Source organism: Sus scrofa, chromosome 5 (assembly GCF_000003025.6).
Source record: "Sus scrofa isolate TJ Tabasco breed Duroc chromosome 5, Sscrofa11.1, whole genome shotgun sequence".
Taxonomy (NCBI): domain Eukaryota; kingdom Metazoa; phylum Chordata; class Mammalia; order Artiodactyla; family Suidae; genus Sus; species Sus scrofa.
The window spans coordinates 99,246,988-99,268,127 of record NC_010447.5 but is presented as its reverse complement, the minus strand read 5'-3'; the positions used below and the strand labels follow the sequence as shown (position 1 = coordinate 99,268,127).

General features: G+C 36.1%; 1 protein-coding gene across 6 annotated transcripts in view; it reads left to right on the top strand.

Moving 5' to 3' along the window:
* The window catches only part of METTL25 (methyltransferase like 25), a 141,951-nt gene that overhangs the window by 90,458 nt on the left and 30,353 nt on the right, over positions 1 to 21,140 (top strand). For 3 of the 6 annotated variants that reach the window (XR_002344285.1, XR_002344286.1, XM_021092803.1), the window contains 3 exons: positions 4,229 to 4,303; positions 4,862 to 4,933; positions 6,377 to 6,485. Coding sequence is in view for 3 of the 6 variants with exons in the window: in XM_021092803.1 (XP_020948462.1) it covers positions 4,229 to 4,303; positions 4,862 to 4,933; positions 6,377 to 6,469 (240 nt within the window). In the remaining 3 variants the exon portion in view is untranslated. The other 3 variants (XM_021092802.1, XM_021092800.1, XR_002344284.1) reach the window with 2 other exon arrangements.

The window sequence follows — 21,140 nt, the reverse complement described above, 5'->3', positions numbered from 1 at the left end:
AATGGAAAAAGAAAATCTCTGGACATTGCCCCAGATACCCTGGGGGACAAAATCACCCCCGGCTAAGATCCACTCTAGAGCTTCAAGCATTTGTCACTGTAGTGATTCCATTGACATTCCCATCATAAACTCCGTGGTAGGTTTTCCATCTTTAAAATTTTCACTGACGGGTGGGTGATTTGCAATGTTGTGATCATTTCTGCCGTGCAACAAAGTGATTTCGTTATACGTATCAGTGTTATTTCAAAATGCCCTGTTGCACCAAGAGGCATAGAGCGGGAAAGGCAGGAGAAGCAGTGATTTTGTTCTTGTGTTTTGAAGACTTTTTATGACAAGGATCCCCTCCTTGATTTTTTAATCTCATGTATCTCTAACCTTAACCACTTCAGGGTGATAGTGTTTCACCTGCGTAAAGTATAGTTCTGTTTAAGAAGAGTGTTTAGATTTCACAGGAAAGCCAAGCCACTGAACACAATAACTTGTGGCAGGACATCAGCTGCCTTAAATCAGCAAGTGCACTATTTATGACAGATAGACTTCTTAGAATGAAATTTTATAGTAAAATTCTTACAAAGCTCAGTTACATCTTAGTAAGATATTTTAATAGAACTTTACATTTGTCTAAAATAACAAAACCCTAGTGATTGGCTTTGTGTAGGCCTTTAAACAATTATTTTCCAGTTTTATCTTCTGTCCCAAACTTTGGTACCTCACCAAATTTTACAAAACCTCCAAAATTGTCCTTATGGCTCCACATTTTCTTCATGGTCCACAGCATTTTTTTTTTCCTTTTGTATTACTTTTCTTTCTCCTTCTACATGCATTTACAGTACACACAATAATCCATGCACATACATGTATATACATCCATAAATCTTTAAATTCAGATTTTAAAAACAGCAAAACTGTCGTTTGCTACACAGACAATGAACTGGAGTATTTGTTCATAAGATACAGGAAAATAAAAGGAGCGTACATTCAAGAGCTTGTGTGTGCACGTGTGTGTGTGTGTGTGTGTGTGTGTGTGTGTGATGTACACATAACGAATATTCAGGTAAATGAAGGTGTTAATCTTGGTTAGTGAGAATGAAATAGACAGTAAAACTGGTGATTTGATGGGAGCGGAGTACGTGCTGTTGAATGGACAAAGTTGAAAATCACTAAGCTAGAACCTTTGTGGAAGTTGATAGAGGATAATTCAGAAAAGTATCCTTAGGTTTGCTCCAAAACAGGCCAACCAAAAAGCAAAACTTTTGAGACCAAAAAAAATATTCATCAGCAAACATTTATTTCGAAGAATCTTCCATGTGCCAAGAACAGCAGAAACTCTGGAGCTACGAAGATAATTAAGATTAACCCATGAGAAAGAAAAACCAAGTAAATATAGCATGAACTTACAGCTATAGACACATAGATAGTATGGTAGAGGCGTAGGGAAGGGCGTGACTGACTCACTCTGCCTGTGAACATTTCACAAAGGACATTGGGAACTTAGCCTGGTCTTGAAGGATGCGTAAAAGTTCATTAAGCAAACGAAATGGGAAGGGAGGGAACAAGAAATTCACTTCAGGTGTGTGTGGCCAGTGTCTCTTTAGGACTGGATATCTAAACCACAGTCCACCAAGCTAGGGCCCTGCTACACAGCTTAGCTAATATTAATCCCTTTTTCTAGAGTCTAAAGGGTGGGCAAGAGGGAGCAGTGGAATTCATGACGAAAACTCCCACTGCCATTCCATATGCACTTCAGCTTGTAAGTTTCAACGTATGTCTTTGCCTGAGCTTGATCCACACCAGGCACTTCCTCGATTCTGATGCCTTCTTTATCTCTAGGATGTTTGCCCTGTCTCGCATCTTACTGGGTCTCGTACTCAATAATGTCTCTGTAAAATGAGACTGTAAGTGTGTATATGTTACAGGTTGATATTAAAATTAAGTAAGATAGTGTCTTCATAAGATTTCCATAGAATCTCTGAGCTAATCTCATGAGACTGGTAGTTGAGTGTTTGATTGAAAAAGTTGATTGAGTCATGAAATCATATCTTCAACCCTGAATTTTTCACTTAGAAACTTACTAATATAATTTTAATCATCAAACTTTTGGTGTAAGAACAAGGCCATTTGTTTTACTTTGTTTTGTACGCACAGCTTTGTTTTACCGTTTGTAGTTGTACCTTAACGTCTGTGCATCAAACCTACCTATAATGCGTAGTCTATAGTATCTAGCTTTGGTTCACTCAAAGTAAAGAAAAAAAACTTCCATATTTTTTTAAATAGGAAATTGAAAATGATGTGCTCACCTTTTCTCTTCAAAATCACACCAAAGCAGCAAATTAAGGAGAAATACAAATTCTTTTTTCACAAAATCAGAAAGCATATTAAATCTTAAACCATGTGTATTATGAAACACAGTGAAGGTAAAGAAGCATGCAGGAAGATGCCAAAAGAAATTTCCCAGGGTTTCAGATCATCAGCAAAACCAACAATAAAGTTCTCTAAAATACCACATCCTGAGGGGCAAAGTCCACAGTTCCTAGTTTGGAACAAATGCAGTTGATGACAGGGGTGGTGCTTCTCGGTGTGGCATAAAGGAGAGACGGAGGATATTGAAGAACCCAAGGAATCACATTGAAAATCCATGTTTGTAGGAAGCAATATGCTGATGAGGCCAGATTTGAAAAAGATTGTGAGTTCTCAGTTGTCCTGTAACTGCTGATCTCATGTGACAGAACAGAAGTAAAGATGAAAGAATATAATTCAAACACTTTTTTTTTTTGTCTTTTTGTCTTTTTAGGGCCACACCCATGGCACTTGGAGGTTCCCAGGCTAGGGGTCCAATTGGAGCTGTAGCCGCCAGCCTACGCCACAGCCACGCCAGATCCGAACCACGTCTGCGACCTACAGCACAGCTCACGACAACGCCAGATCCTTAACTCACTGAATGAGGCCAGGGATTGAACCTGCAACCTCATGGTTCCTAGTGGGATTCGTTTCCACTGCGCCATGACGGAAACTCCCAACACATTTTTTGAGATGAGAGTCTTTTGCTGGCCTGAAGTGCAGGCCCAGATCTAGTGCAGTGTACTCTACTGCAGAAATTTGGTCCAGGAGGTACTCATTCATTTCAAAGTTGGGCAAAATTAAAAAGTGTTGAAGAGAAGGCCGTAATCTGCTTGGGTTCTATACCAATGGGGAAATCTTTTCTGGTAGAATACTTTCTATCTTTTCCTATAGAAAATAGAATACTTTTATAGTATTCTAGGCTATACTAGAAACTGAATGAGACAAAGCCTTACTTTTTTTACTGTTACCCTTTTTTTAATTTTTTAAATTCAAAAGAAATTTCAGGTAATAAAAAATAGGAGCTTTGAAAAAATATTTAGTCATTTGCCAAGAAATCTGAATACAACTTTTTTCAGTTTTTTGGCTGTTTTTATTGTCTTTCATTTGTTTTGACCACATATCATTTGACAGCAGTTTCTTTTAGTGACTTTCCTTTACCAAGCCTCTTACAAAAGCACTGAACTTACAGAGATACAACTTTCCCTTTTGTATTTGTATTTCACTGGTGATGTAATATTTATTTATATCGTATTACAATAACATAATTGGAATGGCAAGGTGAGGAACAAGTGCGTTAACTCAGTAAAAGCAGAAACTCAGCTGTTGGGAACAGAAACATGTAAGTAATCTAGAAAGTGGCCTCCTGATCACAAGGATTCAGTGTCCAATGGGTATCATGTTTTAGAGAAAAAAGCAGAAACTAATGCTTGTGGATGGATTTATTAATGAATGTTAAAGGAAATTTCCTGAAATATGGATATATGTCCTTACTGTGTTCCTGTTGCCTTTGAATTTTTCTCTAAGGTATATGGTTTTTGATATATTTTAATTTTATTCAAAGCATGCTTATTGAACTCCTACCTACTATGTACCCCAAGCATTGAAACCAGTGAAGGTCAATATTTCATCACTACTTGTTGAAATCAAACAAAACGAAAAGGATGTTATTGGTGATTTTACTTATGATATGCTGAATAACCTATGTTGTAACAGAAGATTTAAATGAAAGAATTAGTTATATTGACTTGCTTCATGAATATCCTTAGAGCTATTCAGATACCTAAGGTTCTTTTAAGGTGTTACGGTTGTTTTACTTTATGTTTGTTAAGGAAAAAAAATCCTTTTTATCTGTTGTTAAATTTAGTTCTGTTCTTGTTTTATCTTAAAGCTGCCAGAAAAAGTTATAATGGACTACTACGAGAAGTATAAGCCTCGAATGAATGAGCTGGAGGCTTTTAATATGGTAAATCTCAGAATTAAACATATTAAATTGAGTATGTTGCTAGACTTGAGTAGCATCCTATTAAATTGTATTGTGGGGCCAACCAACCTATGCTGTTTTTCTCTTAATGTAGAAGAACCGTTCTGGATCACGTCCTATTTCGGAACTCTATTAGGTGTTAGTAATGTAGTAAAGAGAACACATGGTAGATTTCTCTGAAAATGTGTTATAAATGCAGGGAAAGAAGTTTTAGGGGTCTTCGAACACGTGTTGGTCTCAATGCGGTTGTTTCAGAAGCATTCCTTTTCATGGATTTCGTTCTTAGTATCCCTTTGAAAGCTTTCTGTCGCATGTGCATGACTGCTTTTGGAGTCTACCCCAGAGTCACTCAGAGGACATTCTTTTCCAATTACTACTAAAGAAAAACTTAATCTCTGAAGTATTCATTTTCTGAAGATGTACAGTGGGGATAGGAGGTTTGACCTTATACAAGTTTCTGTAGGTATATTTTCTTAAGTGTTAAGCTAGTATTTTTATTTATTTTAAAGTACGACCACCCTATCTCATTCTTTTTCTTAGTTGAAAGTTGTTCTGGCTCCTTGTATAGAGACACTGATTCTTCTGGATCGACTTTGCTACCTGAAAGAACAGGTAAATTATGTTCATTTTAAATACATAACAAATGACTTTATTAAATCCAGTAATATGGATCTACTTATAACTAGGATAACTTTCTTTCACGTAAAACTAGTAAGATAATTTTTCTCATTATATTTTCTAAGCGTAAATGGTCTTTCTATCTCTTTTGAAACAAAAACATATGTACAACAGATGTTTTCAGCAAAGCTGCTATAATAAAGTCTACATTCTTTTAATCGTATGGTAATTACTATACAGTAGACAGTGACCACAAGCCATCATATATGACATGTCGTATAGCTGAAATTAATAAATGCCAGACATAAAAGAACCATTTATGTTTCATTTTATAAGAATTACCTTTTAATTCACTTTTGAAGTTTTGGACGTATGTACTTGAATTTTTTTCTGATCAGTGGTAATTTCTTCTTTTTTTTTCACAGTTTTATTTTTTTATCTATGTTACATGATCAAAAAAATTGATTTCTTTTGGTTATCTTTGGGGAAGGTGTGTTTTTCAGATTCTGCTCTAAGCTGTGAAAAATGAAATTTTTGAACTATTTAAATTAAGCTCATTTGTGGATTCAGCTGTATGTTTCCACTATAAACTCTTTACTTTAATAATTTTGTTTTATCATATTGAGTGCTTTACTTCTTCTCGGCAGAATACTTGGCAACAAATGGGTTTTAATAAATGGCATTTTATGGAGAAAGGAAATTTTTAAATATTTAGATAATAATGTACTTTCCTAAGCTACTAACTAACTCAAAATCGTTAGAAAGTTTTTGGTTCTCTACTTGGTAAGTGACAGAATCAGGCCTATTTGTACTCATTATTTCCCTTTTCAAAACAATTTCCAGTGACCTAAAGAAGGCAAAACAGTATGCACCAAGATGAATAGATTGGTAATGAAATGATAGAAATTTTTAATTTGGTTAATATTTTAAATAATGTTTTACTATTATAAAAGTAAAACGTATTAAAAATTTTTAAGAACATAAAAAAGAAAATTAAAAGTAACAATAGTCTATCTATCATGGCTACTAAATTGATATGTGTTCTAGAGCTTCTAACATATGTATGTTACATGTATATGTGTGAGCACATTATTTCTACTTTAAAACTGGAATCAAATTATAAATGCAGTTTCACATCTAATTGTTTTCAGTTTTATTTAGAATTTTTCCTTCTCATTAAATGTTCTATAGAGACTGAATATTGTTTCATCATATAATATTTTAAGTAATACCCAGTTTTTACCGCCCACTTCCAGTTTTCCACAGTTGCAGCAAAAAGAGAACCCTTGTAGTTTATCTTATGTACTGCTTTAATTATTTCCTCAACATAAATTCCTGAAGGTGAAATTCTGTATGTTAATGTTACTCAACAAAGAATAATTTTCTTTTATATCTTCAACGAATAGCTGTCTGTTTAAGTCACTTATCACTTTGCAGGAGGATATTGCCTGGTCTGCACTTGTGAAGTTGTTTGATCCTGTGAAGTCTCCCAGATGTTATGCTCTTATTGCACTAAAGAAGCCACAGTGACTTCAGATGAAGCAAGGTATTAGATGTATCTCTTTTGGGAGCCTGTTGCTAATTTTGCTTTTCTAAATATGAATGCCATGTTATATAAATATTTTTAAAACATTGCTATATATTTTAAGTAGACAACAAAATAATAGCCAACAACAGAATGCCTTAATTTGTTTTTCCATTGTCAAAGATACATTTAATAAAATAAAAACTCATGAAAATATTGTAGAAGAATTGACCTACACTTTTTAGTTGGTACGTTCATAGGACATTGTGATTTGAGCCTTGTTTCCTGTTCAGTATCTGAGACCCTTGATATTTGCTACATATCATATTTTTACTTTTTATTGACTGAAAAGCAGATGAAAGATATAGGTATAGGTATAGTAAAATTAGTTGGTTCTATAGATTATTTGCATTTTCTTCTGCATTTCACAGGAAATTTTTATTAAATAAATACTCAGGAAGCAGGCCAGACAGAAAAAAACATTATGTCTAATATAAAGCGTATTTTATACTGTGCTTTAACCTAAATTACATGAGAAAATAGTCTATATCCTTCAACGAATATGCCTCTTAGAAGTGAGATATTCATTTGAGGATTCTTGAGGCTGTTTATCTCATTAAAATAAAGGATGGTTTGGCACTTAATGAATCATCTGGTGCTCTGTAAAAAGCCAGTCTAAGAAAAGCAAGAGTGAGAAAGAGAAGGCCAGCACTCTGCCCAGTGTGGCACGGATTCCTTTTCATTAGCAGAAAGCCTGAGGTTTCTGATACACACAGAGGAGATGGACAGCTGGGAAATAGCTTCCTTGATTCTCAGCTTGAGACTGCGTAAAACTCTCCCAGAAGAAAAAGCAACTGCTTTCTTACCTGTTAGGGTCTATGCACAGATGAGAATAATTTCTTGCTGTGGGTTGTGATACAGAGTTTGCAGCCAGTGATGATGAATGTGGTGGCATATGTGATGCTCGGGTGCTTTGTGCAGCTAGTGCAGTGCTGGGGAAGTTCGCCATTTTTTAAGCTTTTTTATGCTGAAATTTTTAAACGTGTCCGGAAGTGGAGAGAAGAGTATAATAAATCCCCGTAGAACTCATCACAAACTCAGTAATTATAAGCATTTTACCAGTTGCGTTTCATCAGTACACACACACACACACACACACACACACACACACACACACACACTTGCCACCCATACCCACCTTCCTAGAGATTTTAAAGCAAATCTCAGGCAATTTGCTATTTCATATAAATACTTTAGTATGTGTGTATGTGTGTATCCCTATATTTTAAAGAATTTTTTCCAGGAATTCCCGTCGTGGCTCAGTGGTAATGAACCCAACTAGTATCCATGAGGACACAGGTTCAATCCCTGCCCTTGCTCAGTGTGTTAAGGATCCAGTGTTGCCTTGAGCTGTGGTGTAGGTCTCAGTCGCAGCTCGGATCTCATGCTGCTGTGGCTGTGGCCTGCACCTGTAGCTCCAAAATTCGACCCCTAGCCTGAGAAATTCCATATGCCACAGTGCAGCACAAAAAAGCAAAAAGGAAAAACAAAAAGAATTTTTTTCATAATAATCTATTACTTGTCCTCATTCAGATTTCCATGATTGGCTCAAAATGTCTTTTGTATCCATTGGTTCAATTCAGGATCAAAATAGGATTCATACATTTGCATCTGTTTGATGTGTCTCTTTAGGTAGCTTATTTTATCCTGCTTCATTTCCTCATATTATTTGCTATATGAGTAGCAAACCTTTCCAGCCTACTTTCTTTCCTCTCCTAATTTTAACTTCTATGTAAATTTTTAAACTTTTTTTCTGATGCTTAAATATTTATATAACATTCATTTCTCCTCATAATAAAGGGACAAAAAAGAACCTTATATGCGTAAAGCTGTGTGTAGCACAGAGAAGTAAATTATAACTGTTTTAGTCCCAAGGAAACTTTATAGTAACTTCCCAGTGTTTTGAAACATTGTCAGAAATCACATTTGCCACTGAAGGCTTTCCACTTTGTATTACTCAGAGACAAAGGTGAGAGTCCAGCATGTCCCATGAACATGAGATGACCTGTGTGATCAGACTGAGATAATAGCATTTCAGCAAAAAAACAAAGAAATATAATATTGTGATAGGACTTTATACACATGTATCCCCATTGCAGTGTTTATAGACTTTCATCGCATAAAAACTCTCTTTGAGAACTCAGGGACTTTCACCTCGGCGGGTACGCCACTGCTGACAGTTACTTTCTGGACGAATTAAAGCAAGCCTCAATATCTCAGAGCCTCATTTGTAAAGTAGGGTTTTATTTAATATTCATTAGATAGACATGTGTTGCGTGCCTATCAGTCAGAGATTATGCTTGGTGGGGACTGGCAATCTGGAGACAAACAAGATAGACCCCTGTCCTCGAAGAGTCTGCAGTTCAGTGAAGAAGACAAAATTATTAATTAAACAGGGCTGAGAGGGCCAAGCATAGGATTCTTTAAGGTATCTTTAAATCTATAGACTCGGGGGAAGGAGGACTCGTTGATATTAGTACTTTAGATGCGTGTGAGTTAAGTTGTTTTGTCTCCTTGCCTAAGTCACTTATTCGGGGTGCCTCAGTTTTCTCATCTGTGAAAATAGCGTTAAGAATGGAATTCACTCGGAGTTCCTGTTGTGGCTCAGCGGAAACGAATCTGACTAGCATTCATGAGGACACAGGTTCATTCCCTGGCCATGCTCAGTAGGTTAAGGATCTGTGTTCCCATGAGCTGTGGTAGAGGTCTCAGACACAGCTCGGATCCCGCATTGCTTGGCCGTGGTGTGGGCCGGCAGCTGTAGCTCCAGTTAGACCCCTAGTCTGGGACTATCCATATGCCACAGGTGTGGCCCTAAAAATACCAAAAAAAAAAAAAAATTTACTGATAAGTTTGTCATGAGGATTAAAAGAATAAATATGTTATGGAACTCCCTCAGAATATCTCCAGACACTCTGTTAATAAAGCACAACTTAGTTTGTCAGAATTCTCTGCAATAATAGAGGACGCCCCCTTGTCAGTCTTGAAGTCTCTGGAGGGGAAAGGGGCAAGTCAAGAGAGCATATTTGTAGGATTTGAGAGTCTGGGCTCAAGCAGTTTTAAGGTGAACAGGCTGGGTTTTTGAGAAAGTTCATGACGTCAGTATGGTCTCGAAGCAAGTTTTGATAAGTGAACTGTTGCTTGACGTGAACTCTTTGCCAGGGTGAGCAGATTGATTGTCTGAGATAAATTAATATATGGGATTTTCCTGAAACAAACAATGAAGTTATTTATTGCTCCACAATCTTATCTGGCCTGGGCAAGGTTTTCTTGTAACAAACAAACAAATCGTGTTGACGCAGGTGGACTCAGCTCTAGACCCCGTAGCTCTGTCACGTTGATGCAGATGGTTGCAGTTCTCAATGGAAAGTATTTAATTCCTGGCACATAGTGCATAATATAAAAGCACTAGTTGTGTTTTTTAAGTGTCTTGGAACTTAACCAAGTTTATAACATGGATTTTACAGGGGGAGGAAATGTGTTCTAAGTTCTAATCAAACAACTTACAAATGGATTTTTCCCCACTCAGTATCTGAGGAATTGTCTACAGTTAAAAGTGGATTTGACTCTTGGATGAAGAACATTATGCTCAGTTTGTTTCACAGTGACTTTGCTTGCTGACATTCATCTGTCATTTCAAGATTAATGTTCATTTCTAGATTAATCCTAACAGATGGCTGTTATCTATAGGTATAAATGCACACTATGCATCTGGAGATTAATTTCTTCACTGGTTCTTTAATTTGTGTTTCTAGCTACTGTACATAACAATTATTATTTATTAATAATGTATTTATTATCGTCACCTCCTTTATCATGCATAGTTATTCTTTCTCATGAAGCATGAGGTTTTACTCTCCCCTAGATGTCTGAGATTAATTTTCTGCTCTTTTTAGTACACATTTTTATTATTTTTTATTGCGGTATAGTTGATTTACATATTATACAAGGTTCAGGTGTACAGTATGGTGATTCACAATTTTTAGAGGTTAGACTCCACGTATGGTTATTATAAAATATTGGCTTTGTTTCCTGTGTTGTATATCATTGGAGCTTACCTATTTTATACATAGTAGTTTATATCTCTTAATCCCCTACCCCTATCCTGCTCCCTCTTTCTTCACTCCCCCACTGGTAACCACTAGCTTGTTCTCTGTATCTATGTGTATGTTTCTTCTTTGCCATATTCACTAGTTTGTTGTATTTTTTAGATTCCACATATAAGTGATGACATACAATATTTGACTTTTCTCTCTTACTTATTTACTTTGCATAGTGCTCTCCAGGTCTATCCATGTTGTTGCAAATGGCAAAATTTTAATCATTTTTTATGGCTGAGTAGTATTCCATTTGTGGGGGTGTCTACATATGTATGTATATAAATAATGCATATAGTTTTTTATTGACTTTTATGAGATATAATTGGCATATAGCACTGTTTAAGGGGTACAGCATAGTGATTTGACTTACATCCTGAAATGTTTATCACAATAAGTTTAGTGAATATATAGCATTTCATATAGATAACAAAATTAAATAGAAAAAAATTTTCTTTGTGATAAGAACTTTTATCTTTAAAACTTCTGTATATAACGTAACAGCGGTATTGGTTATATTTAAGTTGTACACAATATTCCTTAGTACTTATCTTATAACTGGGAGTTTGTACCTTTTGACATCCAATTCCCCCCACCCCACCCCACTCTTCTGGTAACCACAAATCTGATCGCTTTTTCTATGAGTTTGTTTGTTGTTTTTAAAGTATAGTTTACCTAAAAGAAACTCATAGCCTTGGAGAACAGACTTGTGGTTGCCAAGGGGGAGAGAGAGGTAGTGGAACTGAACTGGAATCTGGGATTAGTAAATGGAAACTCTTGCATTTGCAGTGGATGAGTAACGAGATCCTACTGTCTAGCACAGGGAACTATATCCAGTCACTTGTGATGGAACATGATGGAAAATAATGTGAGAAAAAGAGAGAGAGAGAGAGTGTGTGTGTGTGTGTGTGTGTGTGCACGCACGCGTGCGTGCCTGGGTCACTTTGCTATACAGTAGCAATTGACAGAACACTGTAAATCAACTATAATGGAAAAAATTAAAATCATAAAATTATAAAAAAATATAGTTTACCTACAGTACTGTTGAAGTCCCTATTACACACCACGCTGATTAGGTATTTCCGTATATTTCAAGATGATCACCGTGACAACTCCAGTTACAGTCTGTCACCATAGGAAGGTACCGTGTGATTCTTGACTGTGTTCCCCACACCGTGCACTTCATGCCCGTACCCTCTTTTACTTTGCATCTGGAATTTTGTACCTCTTAATATCCATCACCTATTTCTCTCTTCTTCTTTCCCTAAGCCCCTCCTCTCTGGCATCCACCTGTTTGTTCTCTGTATCTACGAATCTGTTTCTGATTAATTTTTTCATTTGTTTTGCGTTTTAGATTACACATATAAGTAAAATTATGTAGTATATATCTTTGACCTAACTGCACTTAGCATAATATACTCCAAATCCATCCATGTTGTCACTTAAAGAAAATTTCATTCTTTTTTTCTGGCTAAGTTATATTCTTGTGTATGTGTGTGTGTGTGTGTGTGTGTGTGTGAGAGAGAGAGAAAGAGAGAGAGAAACATCTCTCTCTCTCTCTTTTTTTTTTTTTTTTTGGCTGCCACACAGCATATGGAGTTCCTAGGCCAGGGATCAGATCTGAGCCAGGGAACACTGGATCCTTTCACCCACTGTGCCAGGTCAGGGATCTAACCTGCTTGCCAGAACTGCAGCGATGCCACTGATCCTGCTGTGCCACAGTGGGAACTCCATGTGTCACATCTTCTCTTTTCATTCCTCTGTTGACGGTCACTTGGGTTAACTTCCATATCTTAGCTATTGTAAATAATGCTGCAGTTAACACAGGGTGCATACATCTTTTCAAATTAGTGTTTTAGTTTTCTTCAGATAAATACTCAGGAGTGGAATTGCTGGATCGTATGGTGGTTCCTACTACTACTTTTAATTTTTTAGGGAATCTCCATCTGTTTTCCACAGTGGATGGATCAGTTTGCATTCCCACCAACAGTGCACAAGAGTTCCCTTTTGGCCACATGCTCACCAGCATTTGTTATTTGTGTTATTTTCGATGATAGCCATTCTGACAGGTGTGAGGTGCTATCTCGTGGGTTTGATTTGCATCTCATTTATGATGCGTGATGTTGAGCATCTTTTCCTCTGCCCTTGACCTTGTCTTCTTTGGAAAAATGTCTCTTCGGTTCCTTTGCCCATTTTTGATTGGGTTTTTTGATGTTGAAATGTATGAGTTGTTTGTACATTTTGGATATTGGATATTGGATATTAACCCCTTACTGGATTTGTCACTTGCAGTTATCTTCTCCCATTCAGTAGGTTACTTTTTCATTTTGTTGTTAGTTTCCTTCTCTGCCTTTTCATTTGATATAGTCCCATTTGTTCATTTTTGCTTTTATTTCCTTTGCCTGAGGAGACATATCCCAAAAAGTATTACTAAAATCAGTACCAAAGAGTTTTTACTTCCTATATTTTCTTCTAGAAGTTTTATGGTTTCGGTTCTTACATTTTATTTATTTTTTTATTGTTATTTCCCCAGTACAATTTTTCTTCCACTGTACAGCATGGAGACCCAGTTACACATACATGTAAACATTCTTTTTTCTCACATTATCATGTTCCATCATAAGTGGCTAGACATAGTTCCCAGTGATACACAGCAGGATCTCATTGCTCATCCATTCCAAAGGCAATAGTTTGCGTCTGTTAACCCCAAGCTCCCCAATCCACTCCATTCCCTCCCCCTCCCCCTTTGCAACCACGAGTCTATCTCCAAGTCCATGAGTTTCTTTTCTGTGGAAAGGTTCATTTGGGCCATATATTAGATTACAGATATAAGTGATATCATGTGGTATTTGTCTTTCTCTTTCTGAGTTACTTCACTCAGGATGAGAGTCTAGTTCCATTCATGTTGCTGGAAATGGCATTATTTTGTTCTTTTTTATGGCTGAGTATATTCCAGTGTGCATATATACCACATCTTCCTCATCCAATCATCTATTGATGGACATTTGGGTTGTCTCCATGTCTTGGCTATTGTGCAATGAACATGTGGGTGCAAGTGTCTTTTTCAAGGAAGGTTTTGCATGGGTATATGCCCAAGAGTGGGGTTGATGGGTCATATGCTAGTTCTAGGTATGGTTTTCTAATGTACCTCCATACTGTTCTCCATGGTGGTTGTACCAGCTTATATTCCCATCAACAGTGCAGGAGGGTTCCCTTTTCTCCACACCCACTCTAGCATTTGTTATTTGTAGACTTATTAATGATGGCCATTCTGACTGGCGTGAGGTGGTATCTCATGGTAGTATTGATTTGCATTTCTCTGATAATCAGGGATGTTGAGTATTTTTTCATGTGCCGTCTGTATATCTTCCTTGGAGAAATGTCTATTCAGGTCTTTCACCCATTTTTCCATTGGGTTGTTGGCTTTTTTGCTGTTGAGTTGTATAAGTTGCTCGTATATTTTAGAGATTAAGCCCTTGTTGGTTGCATCATTTGAAACTATTTTCTCCCATTCTGTAAGATGTTTTTTTGTTTTCTTTTTGGTTTCCTTTGCCATGCAGAAACTTGTCAGTTAGATTAGATCCCATTGGTTTATTTTTGCTCTTATTTCTGTTGCTTTGGGAGACTGACCTGAGAAAACATTTGTAAGGTTGATGTCAGAGAATGTTTTGCCTATGTTCTCTTCCAGAAGTTCGATGGTATCTTGTCTTATACTTAAGCCTTTGAGCCATTTTGAGTTTATTTTTGTGCATGGTGTGAGGGTGTGTTCTAGCTTCATTGATTTACATGCAGCTGTCCAGGTTTCCCAGCAATCCTTGCTGAAAAGACTGTCTTTTTCTCATCTTATGTTCTTGCCTCCTTTGTCAAAGATTAATTGACCACAGGTGTCTGGGTTTATTTCTGGGTTCTCAATTCTGTTCCATTGGTCTGTCTGTCTGTTTTGGTACCAGTACCACACTGTCTTGATGACTGTGGCTTTGTAATACTGCCTGAAGTCTGGGAGAGTTATGCCTCCTGCTTGGTTTTTGTTCCTCAGGATTGCTTTGGCAGTTCTGGGTCTTTTGTTGTTCCATATAAATTTTTGCATTGTTTGTTCTAGTGCTGTGAAAAATGTCATGGGTAATTTGATAGGGATTGCATTGAATCTGTAGAGTGCTTTGAGCAGTATGGCCATTTTTACAATATTAAGTTTTCCAATCCAGAAGCACGGAGTATCTTTCCATTTCTTTACATCTTCTTTAATTTCCTTAATGCATGTCTTACAGTTCTCGGCATATAGGTCTTTCACCTCCTTGGTCAAGTGTATTCCCAGGTATTTAAGTTTTTTGTTGTGCAATTTTAAAAGGTATTGTATTTTTGTATTTTTTTCTAATATTTCATTGTTAGTATACAGAAATGTGACTGATTTCTGAATGTTAATCTTATATCCTGCTACTTTGTTGAATTTGTTGATCAGTTCGAGTATTTTTTAGGTTGAGTCCTTAGGGCTTTCTATATATAGTATCATGTCATCTGTGTACAGTGACAGTTTTACCTCTTCTCTTCCTATTTGGATGCCTTTTATTTCTTTTGTTTGTCTGATTGCTGTGTCTAGGACTTCCAGTACTATGTTGAATAACAGTGGTGAGAGTGGGCATCCTTGTCTTGTTCCAGATTTTAGCGGGAAGGCTTTCAACTTTTCTCCATTGAGTATTATATTTGCTGTGGGTGTGTCATAAATGGCTTTTATTATGTTAAAGTATGTTTCTTCTATACCCACTGTGGTAAGAGTTTTTATCATGAATGGATGTTGGACTTTGTCAAGTGCTTTTTCTGCGTCTATTGAGATGATCATGTGGTTTTTTACTTTTCTTTCGTTAATGTGGTTTATGATGTTGATTGATTTGCATATGTTGACCCATCCTTGTGAACCTGGGATGAATCCCACCTGGTCATGGTTTATGATCTTTTTTATATGTTGTTGGATTCGGTTGGCTAAAATTTCGTTGAGAATTTTTGCATCTATATTCATCAAAGATATTGGCCTATAGTTTTCTTTTTTGGTGGTATCTTTGTCTGGTTTGGGAATTAGGGTGGTGGTGGCATCTTAGAATGTCTTGGGAATGTTCCTTCTTCAACCTTTTAAAAAATTTAAGGAGAATAGGTATAAGTTCCTCTTTGTATGTTTGGTAGAATTCACCTGTGAAGCCATCTGGTCCGGGACTTTTATTTGTAAGGAGTGTTTTTATGACATATTCCATTTCATTTCTAATGATCAGTCTGTTCAGTTGATCTCTTTCTTCTTGATTCAGTTTTGGCAAGCTATAAGTCTCTAGAAGGTTGTCTGTTTCTTCTAGGTTGTCAAATTTGTTAGCATACAATTGTTCATAGTATTCTCTCATGGTTTTTTGTGTTTCTGTTGTATCAGTTGTGACTTCTCCCTTTTCTTATTTTGTTTATTTGGGTTTTTTCTCTCCTCTTCTTGGTGAGTCTAGCCAGAGGTCTGTCAATTTTGTTTACCTTTTCAAAGTACCAGCTCTTGGTTTATTGATTTTTTTTATATTTTTTTTAATCTCTATTTCATTGATTTCCTCTGTGATCTTTATGATTTCCTTCCTTCTGCTGACTTTAGGTTTTGTTTGTTGTTCTTTTTCTAATTCATTTAGGTGGTGAGTTAAATTGTTGATTTTAGATTTTTCTTCTTTTTTAAGGAAGGCCTTTATTGCTATGAATTTCCCTCTGAGCACTGCGTTTGCAGCATCCCATAGATTCTGAGTGGTTTTGTCTTCATTATCATTTGTCTCGAGGTATTTTTTACATTGTTAATCCATTTCAAATTTTTTGTGAATGGTGTGGGAGAGTAGACCAGTTTGACTCTTTTGCATATTGCTGTTCCAACACTAGTTTTTGAAGAGACAGTCTCTTCCCCATTGTATGTTCTTACCTCCTTTGTCATAGATTAATTGCCTATGTAAGTGTAGGCATTTCTGGGCTTTTCTGTTCTGTTCCATTGATTTGTATATGTGTTTTTATGCCAGTACTCTTCTGCTTACTGTAGCTTTGTAGTATTTGAAATCAGGGTGCATGATCCCTCCAGTTTTGTTCTTTCTCAGGATTGTTTTGGCCATTTAGGAACTTGTATTTTCATACAAATTTTAGAATTTTTTCTAGTTCTGTGAAAAATGCCATTGGTATTTTGATAAGGTCTCATATGCTTTCATTATAAGAATTATACATCTAAATAACTTTGAAGTCAAAGAAGAAATCACAGTGAAAATGAGAAAATATTTTGAATAATAATGAAAATGGAATGATAATGAAAAATTATAATTTTTAATTTATACATAATTATAATTTTCATTGCAAGTTACACATCAAAACTTATGAGATGAGCTAAACCATGATTTAAAAAAATAGCTGTGAGCACATATTAGAAAAGAAAAATTCTAAAAATCTGAAGATGAGTGGTTAGTGGAAGAAAAACACACAGGGAGACAATTAACACCTCTAAAATTTGATTCTTAGATAACTAATAAAATTGACACAACTCTGGCAAGAGTAATCAATTAAAAAAATTAAGACATTGAAATAACCACTGTTAGGAATATAAAAGCAAACATTACTATAGATTCCCACAAAAATTAGAAAAGTAATAAGAATTATGAACAACTTTATGCCAATATAGTTGAACGTTTGTATAAAATGGAAATTTTTCTCAAGGAAATGCAATATGCCCAAACTGCCTCAAGAAAAATAAAACATGAATAATCATATAACAGTTAAAATGAATCTACAGTTAATCCTTTATTAATTTCTTTTTTATTTTCTTATAATGATTTCTATTTTTTTCCATCATAGCTTGTTTACAGTAATTTCTAATGTCTCAAAGTGCTTTGTGGAGGCTCCATATGATTCGGTCTACCACTGCTTGTTAGTTCACAACTATGTGATACGACTATGCTAGACACCAAAGCTTGGGAGAAAGATTTAAAAGGCATTGGTAGTTCCTGATCTTCAGGACTTCATAATCAAGTCATTGAAGCACATAGGAGAAGCTATGAAGAGTTAAGATTTAGACAGTGACATTTGGAGGAGAGCTGGAAAGTCTCTACATAAACACACAGTGCCTACCGTGACCTGTGTGCTGGGCTACTCACTTTTGTCCCATTCTTCCCCATAATTATACTTTCCTTGATATTGTTTTTAAATGTGGTTGGTAGAATGGCTTGTTTTCATCGAGGAGCACTGGTTAAGAACTAATCTGCTGTATGAAATAATGTGCTCTGGTTAACATGTGGCCAGAGGAACTGAAAGTCTCCAAACCTCCCCAGATGGTCTGTACTTGGCCAGTGATGCTACTGGCTACGTGTATGGGAGTTATTAGTTGATGTATTTATCTCAATGGATGGCCTTATTAAGTTTGCAGATGTTCTATCAATGGAAGACTTTTTTAAATATTGTACTGTTTTCATTAGAATTTTCCAATGCACAATCCAGAATAAAAGAGTTACCACGTTTCAGCGCAGAACAAAGTAGCATGTACTTAATCTCATAGGAGGAAAAATCTTTACCTTGCACTCAGTTGCGATTGCACATATTGAATTTTAGAAAAATAGAGAAAGTATGCAAACCCCAATCTAAAATTCACCTTGTTGCTTTCCACGTAGTCATCATGGGATTTGGTGTGCATCAGCTAATCGTGTTGAACTAAATGCACATGCCTTGTGTGTTAGCTGCCCTCTCAGGAAAGAATCCAGTCGTCCTACACTGCCACAGCTCTTTTAAGGAAGAGAGTTGATGGTGGTTTTCCATCAAGCAAAGTGTACTCAAATAATGGGTTTCAAGGGAAACGTAAAACAATTCCAGATCCATTTGATTATAACAGCAGACATTTCTGGTGCTCCAGTGACTTCAGACTATTTCTAGTTTTAGTAGACAGTATAACTGTGCAGGTAAACCTGTGAATAAAGGCATAAGGGACAGATTTTAAATCATAAAGAAAAAATGTTAGTGGTCTATTTCCACTTTAACTCAAAAGGACAGAAACTAAAAATCGAAAGCAAAGGAGGGTTCACTTTTAACGTACAGGATGTTGACCATTTTTTTAATGTATTAAACGATGCCTTTAAAGAGCCCGCATTTACATTCATGTTACCAGCTTACACGATGGTTAGGAAGCCGTCCCATAACAGCGGGTTATACTGTACTGAAGAATGGCATTTAGCAGTTCTGAGGTTTAGCATTTACAGTGAGAACCGAGAGCTTTTGCATGGTAAACGATTTTTTTGGATAACTTTCTTTTATTAATAGCAAATACTGTTACTTATCTTGAAAATAAACTAATCATATTCTTTTAAAATATGCTTCATATTTTAGATCTCTAGCACAATTTTAATATCCACTTTTGTTAATGAGATTATTGGTAATGTGCTTTCATTCTAACAAATTGGTTGCAGATTCTTAGAGAAAAAAGGATTTCCTTAAAATTGCTGCTGTTAATAGCATACCTCCTACTTTTAAGATTAATGAAACAATAGTAAATTCAACCAAGATCTTATTGTTCTATTATTTTGAAAATTAAAACTTTCTATCTCTTGGAGTTTTGTTAAGTAAATAAAGCAATGTTTCAGAGCTTTTGAAGGTCATGATAGCCTAGTGGAGTTACCTTAGATACACAGTTAATTTATGTCCTGATTTTTAGATTCTAACTCATCTGCAAGATGCAAAAACATAAGGAAGATAGGATAGCCAAAACAGAAATGCCGTCTTGGGAAGATAAGAAACAGAAGATCAAATCTTTCTAACATTTAAGACAACAGGGTATGTGTTTCTGATTAGGTAAGACATATAAAGTCCAATGAAACTTTACTGAACATTTATGAACTGGGTGTTTTCACACTTACCTCAGTCCTCAGAACAACTAATTCAATAACATGTATTAAGGATGTAGATCATTAATATCAAAACAGTAGTATACACTCAAGGAGCAAGCAGTAATACTTCAGAATAGTTCACCCATTCTTCATTTGCTCTAGGGATTTAATTATTATCTGGAAAGCATAATGATTCCAGTGCCCAATATCTGCTTACAAACTTCCTTTTGTTCTCTCCTTTTGTCTAGCTCTGTGGTCTCCACACTTTGGTGGCCCAAGGAATTGGGGGTGGAGAACTATACTCAGAACTAAACAAATAATCATGTAAATGTATTTTCCATAAGTACACATTTAACTTTCAGCTCACTGTTCATAGACTTAAGAAAAAAGATTCGATGATAAGAATCCCATTGACATTCCAAATAATGTATTTTGTTTTTACAATTTTGGTAATAGGTTCATACTTAGCTTTTATTGTCTTGTAAACATATACCAAGTTATCAGAAATTTGCGATTTAAAGTTAAAAGTTAGAGTTTCCACTGTGGTGCAACAGTGTCTCTGCAGCTCTGGGATGCAGGTTCAGTCCCCAGCTGGGCACAGTGGGTTGAGGATCCAGCCTTGCCACCTCTGCTGCATAGATTGCAGCTTTGGCTTGGATCTGATCCTTGGCCTGGGAGCTCCATATGCCACAGGGAGGCTAAAAAAGGAAAAAATAAAATAAAGTTAAAAGTTGCAGCCTGAGGTCACTTTTGAAAGAATTGAACAGTAATGATAGTCGTTAATTATAACTTAAGAAGATCAGTGAAAACCAAGAGGCTTCCTGCCCATGAAATTAACTTTAATTTTAATTTTAAAATAAATCTTAAGGTAATTACTAAAAATAAACCTAAAGATAATTGCTAATTATTAATACCAAATAATTTAATATTTTGCATATCATATATACAAGGGCCACCAGAAGAATCAGAGAGGGGGTTTTATAAGGAGATCTGTGAATGAAATTTGAAAATTGCAAAGAAAAATTTCAAAAATAGCTAACCAAACAGATGACCACACAGCATAATCTTTGGGCAACAGTATTCCAAAACAGACATACAGCAATACTTAAAACTTCAACATATGAGTTAAGAGTATATTTCTTAGTTACCAATCCTGATCTTTCTGGACACCAGAGTGATAAATAAAAATTGAAAGATTATTCCAATATATAATAACACTCCTTCTTACATTGAAGTCCATGCCAGTGGCATGCTTTCTTGTCCAGAGATTAGTTTTCAGGCATAGAAATAATATGGGAAGCAAAAATTAAGCAGGAAATTCCCTGCATTTCCTCAAGTAAGCTGAGCTTAGAGTCTCATTCCTGAAAAATGCACTCCATGGACCAACAGTATCAGCATCACCTGAGCTCTTTTTAAAAATGCAGGATCTCAGTCCCTACCCTAAACCTACTCAATCAGAATGGGTGTTTTAAGAAGATCCCCGAGTGCTCACCATTTGAGGAGACAGCCTCTTTAAGGCTCCTCTGGGATAGTTTTATGGCCAAGAACACGGAAGACCCAGCCTGGCCCCACAGTGTCTGCTGCATTCTGAGGCCGGGGAGCAGGCATGCAAATCCCAAGGGTTCTCACTCACAGCCTTACCCTAAATGGACCACATCTTGGTTCAT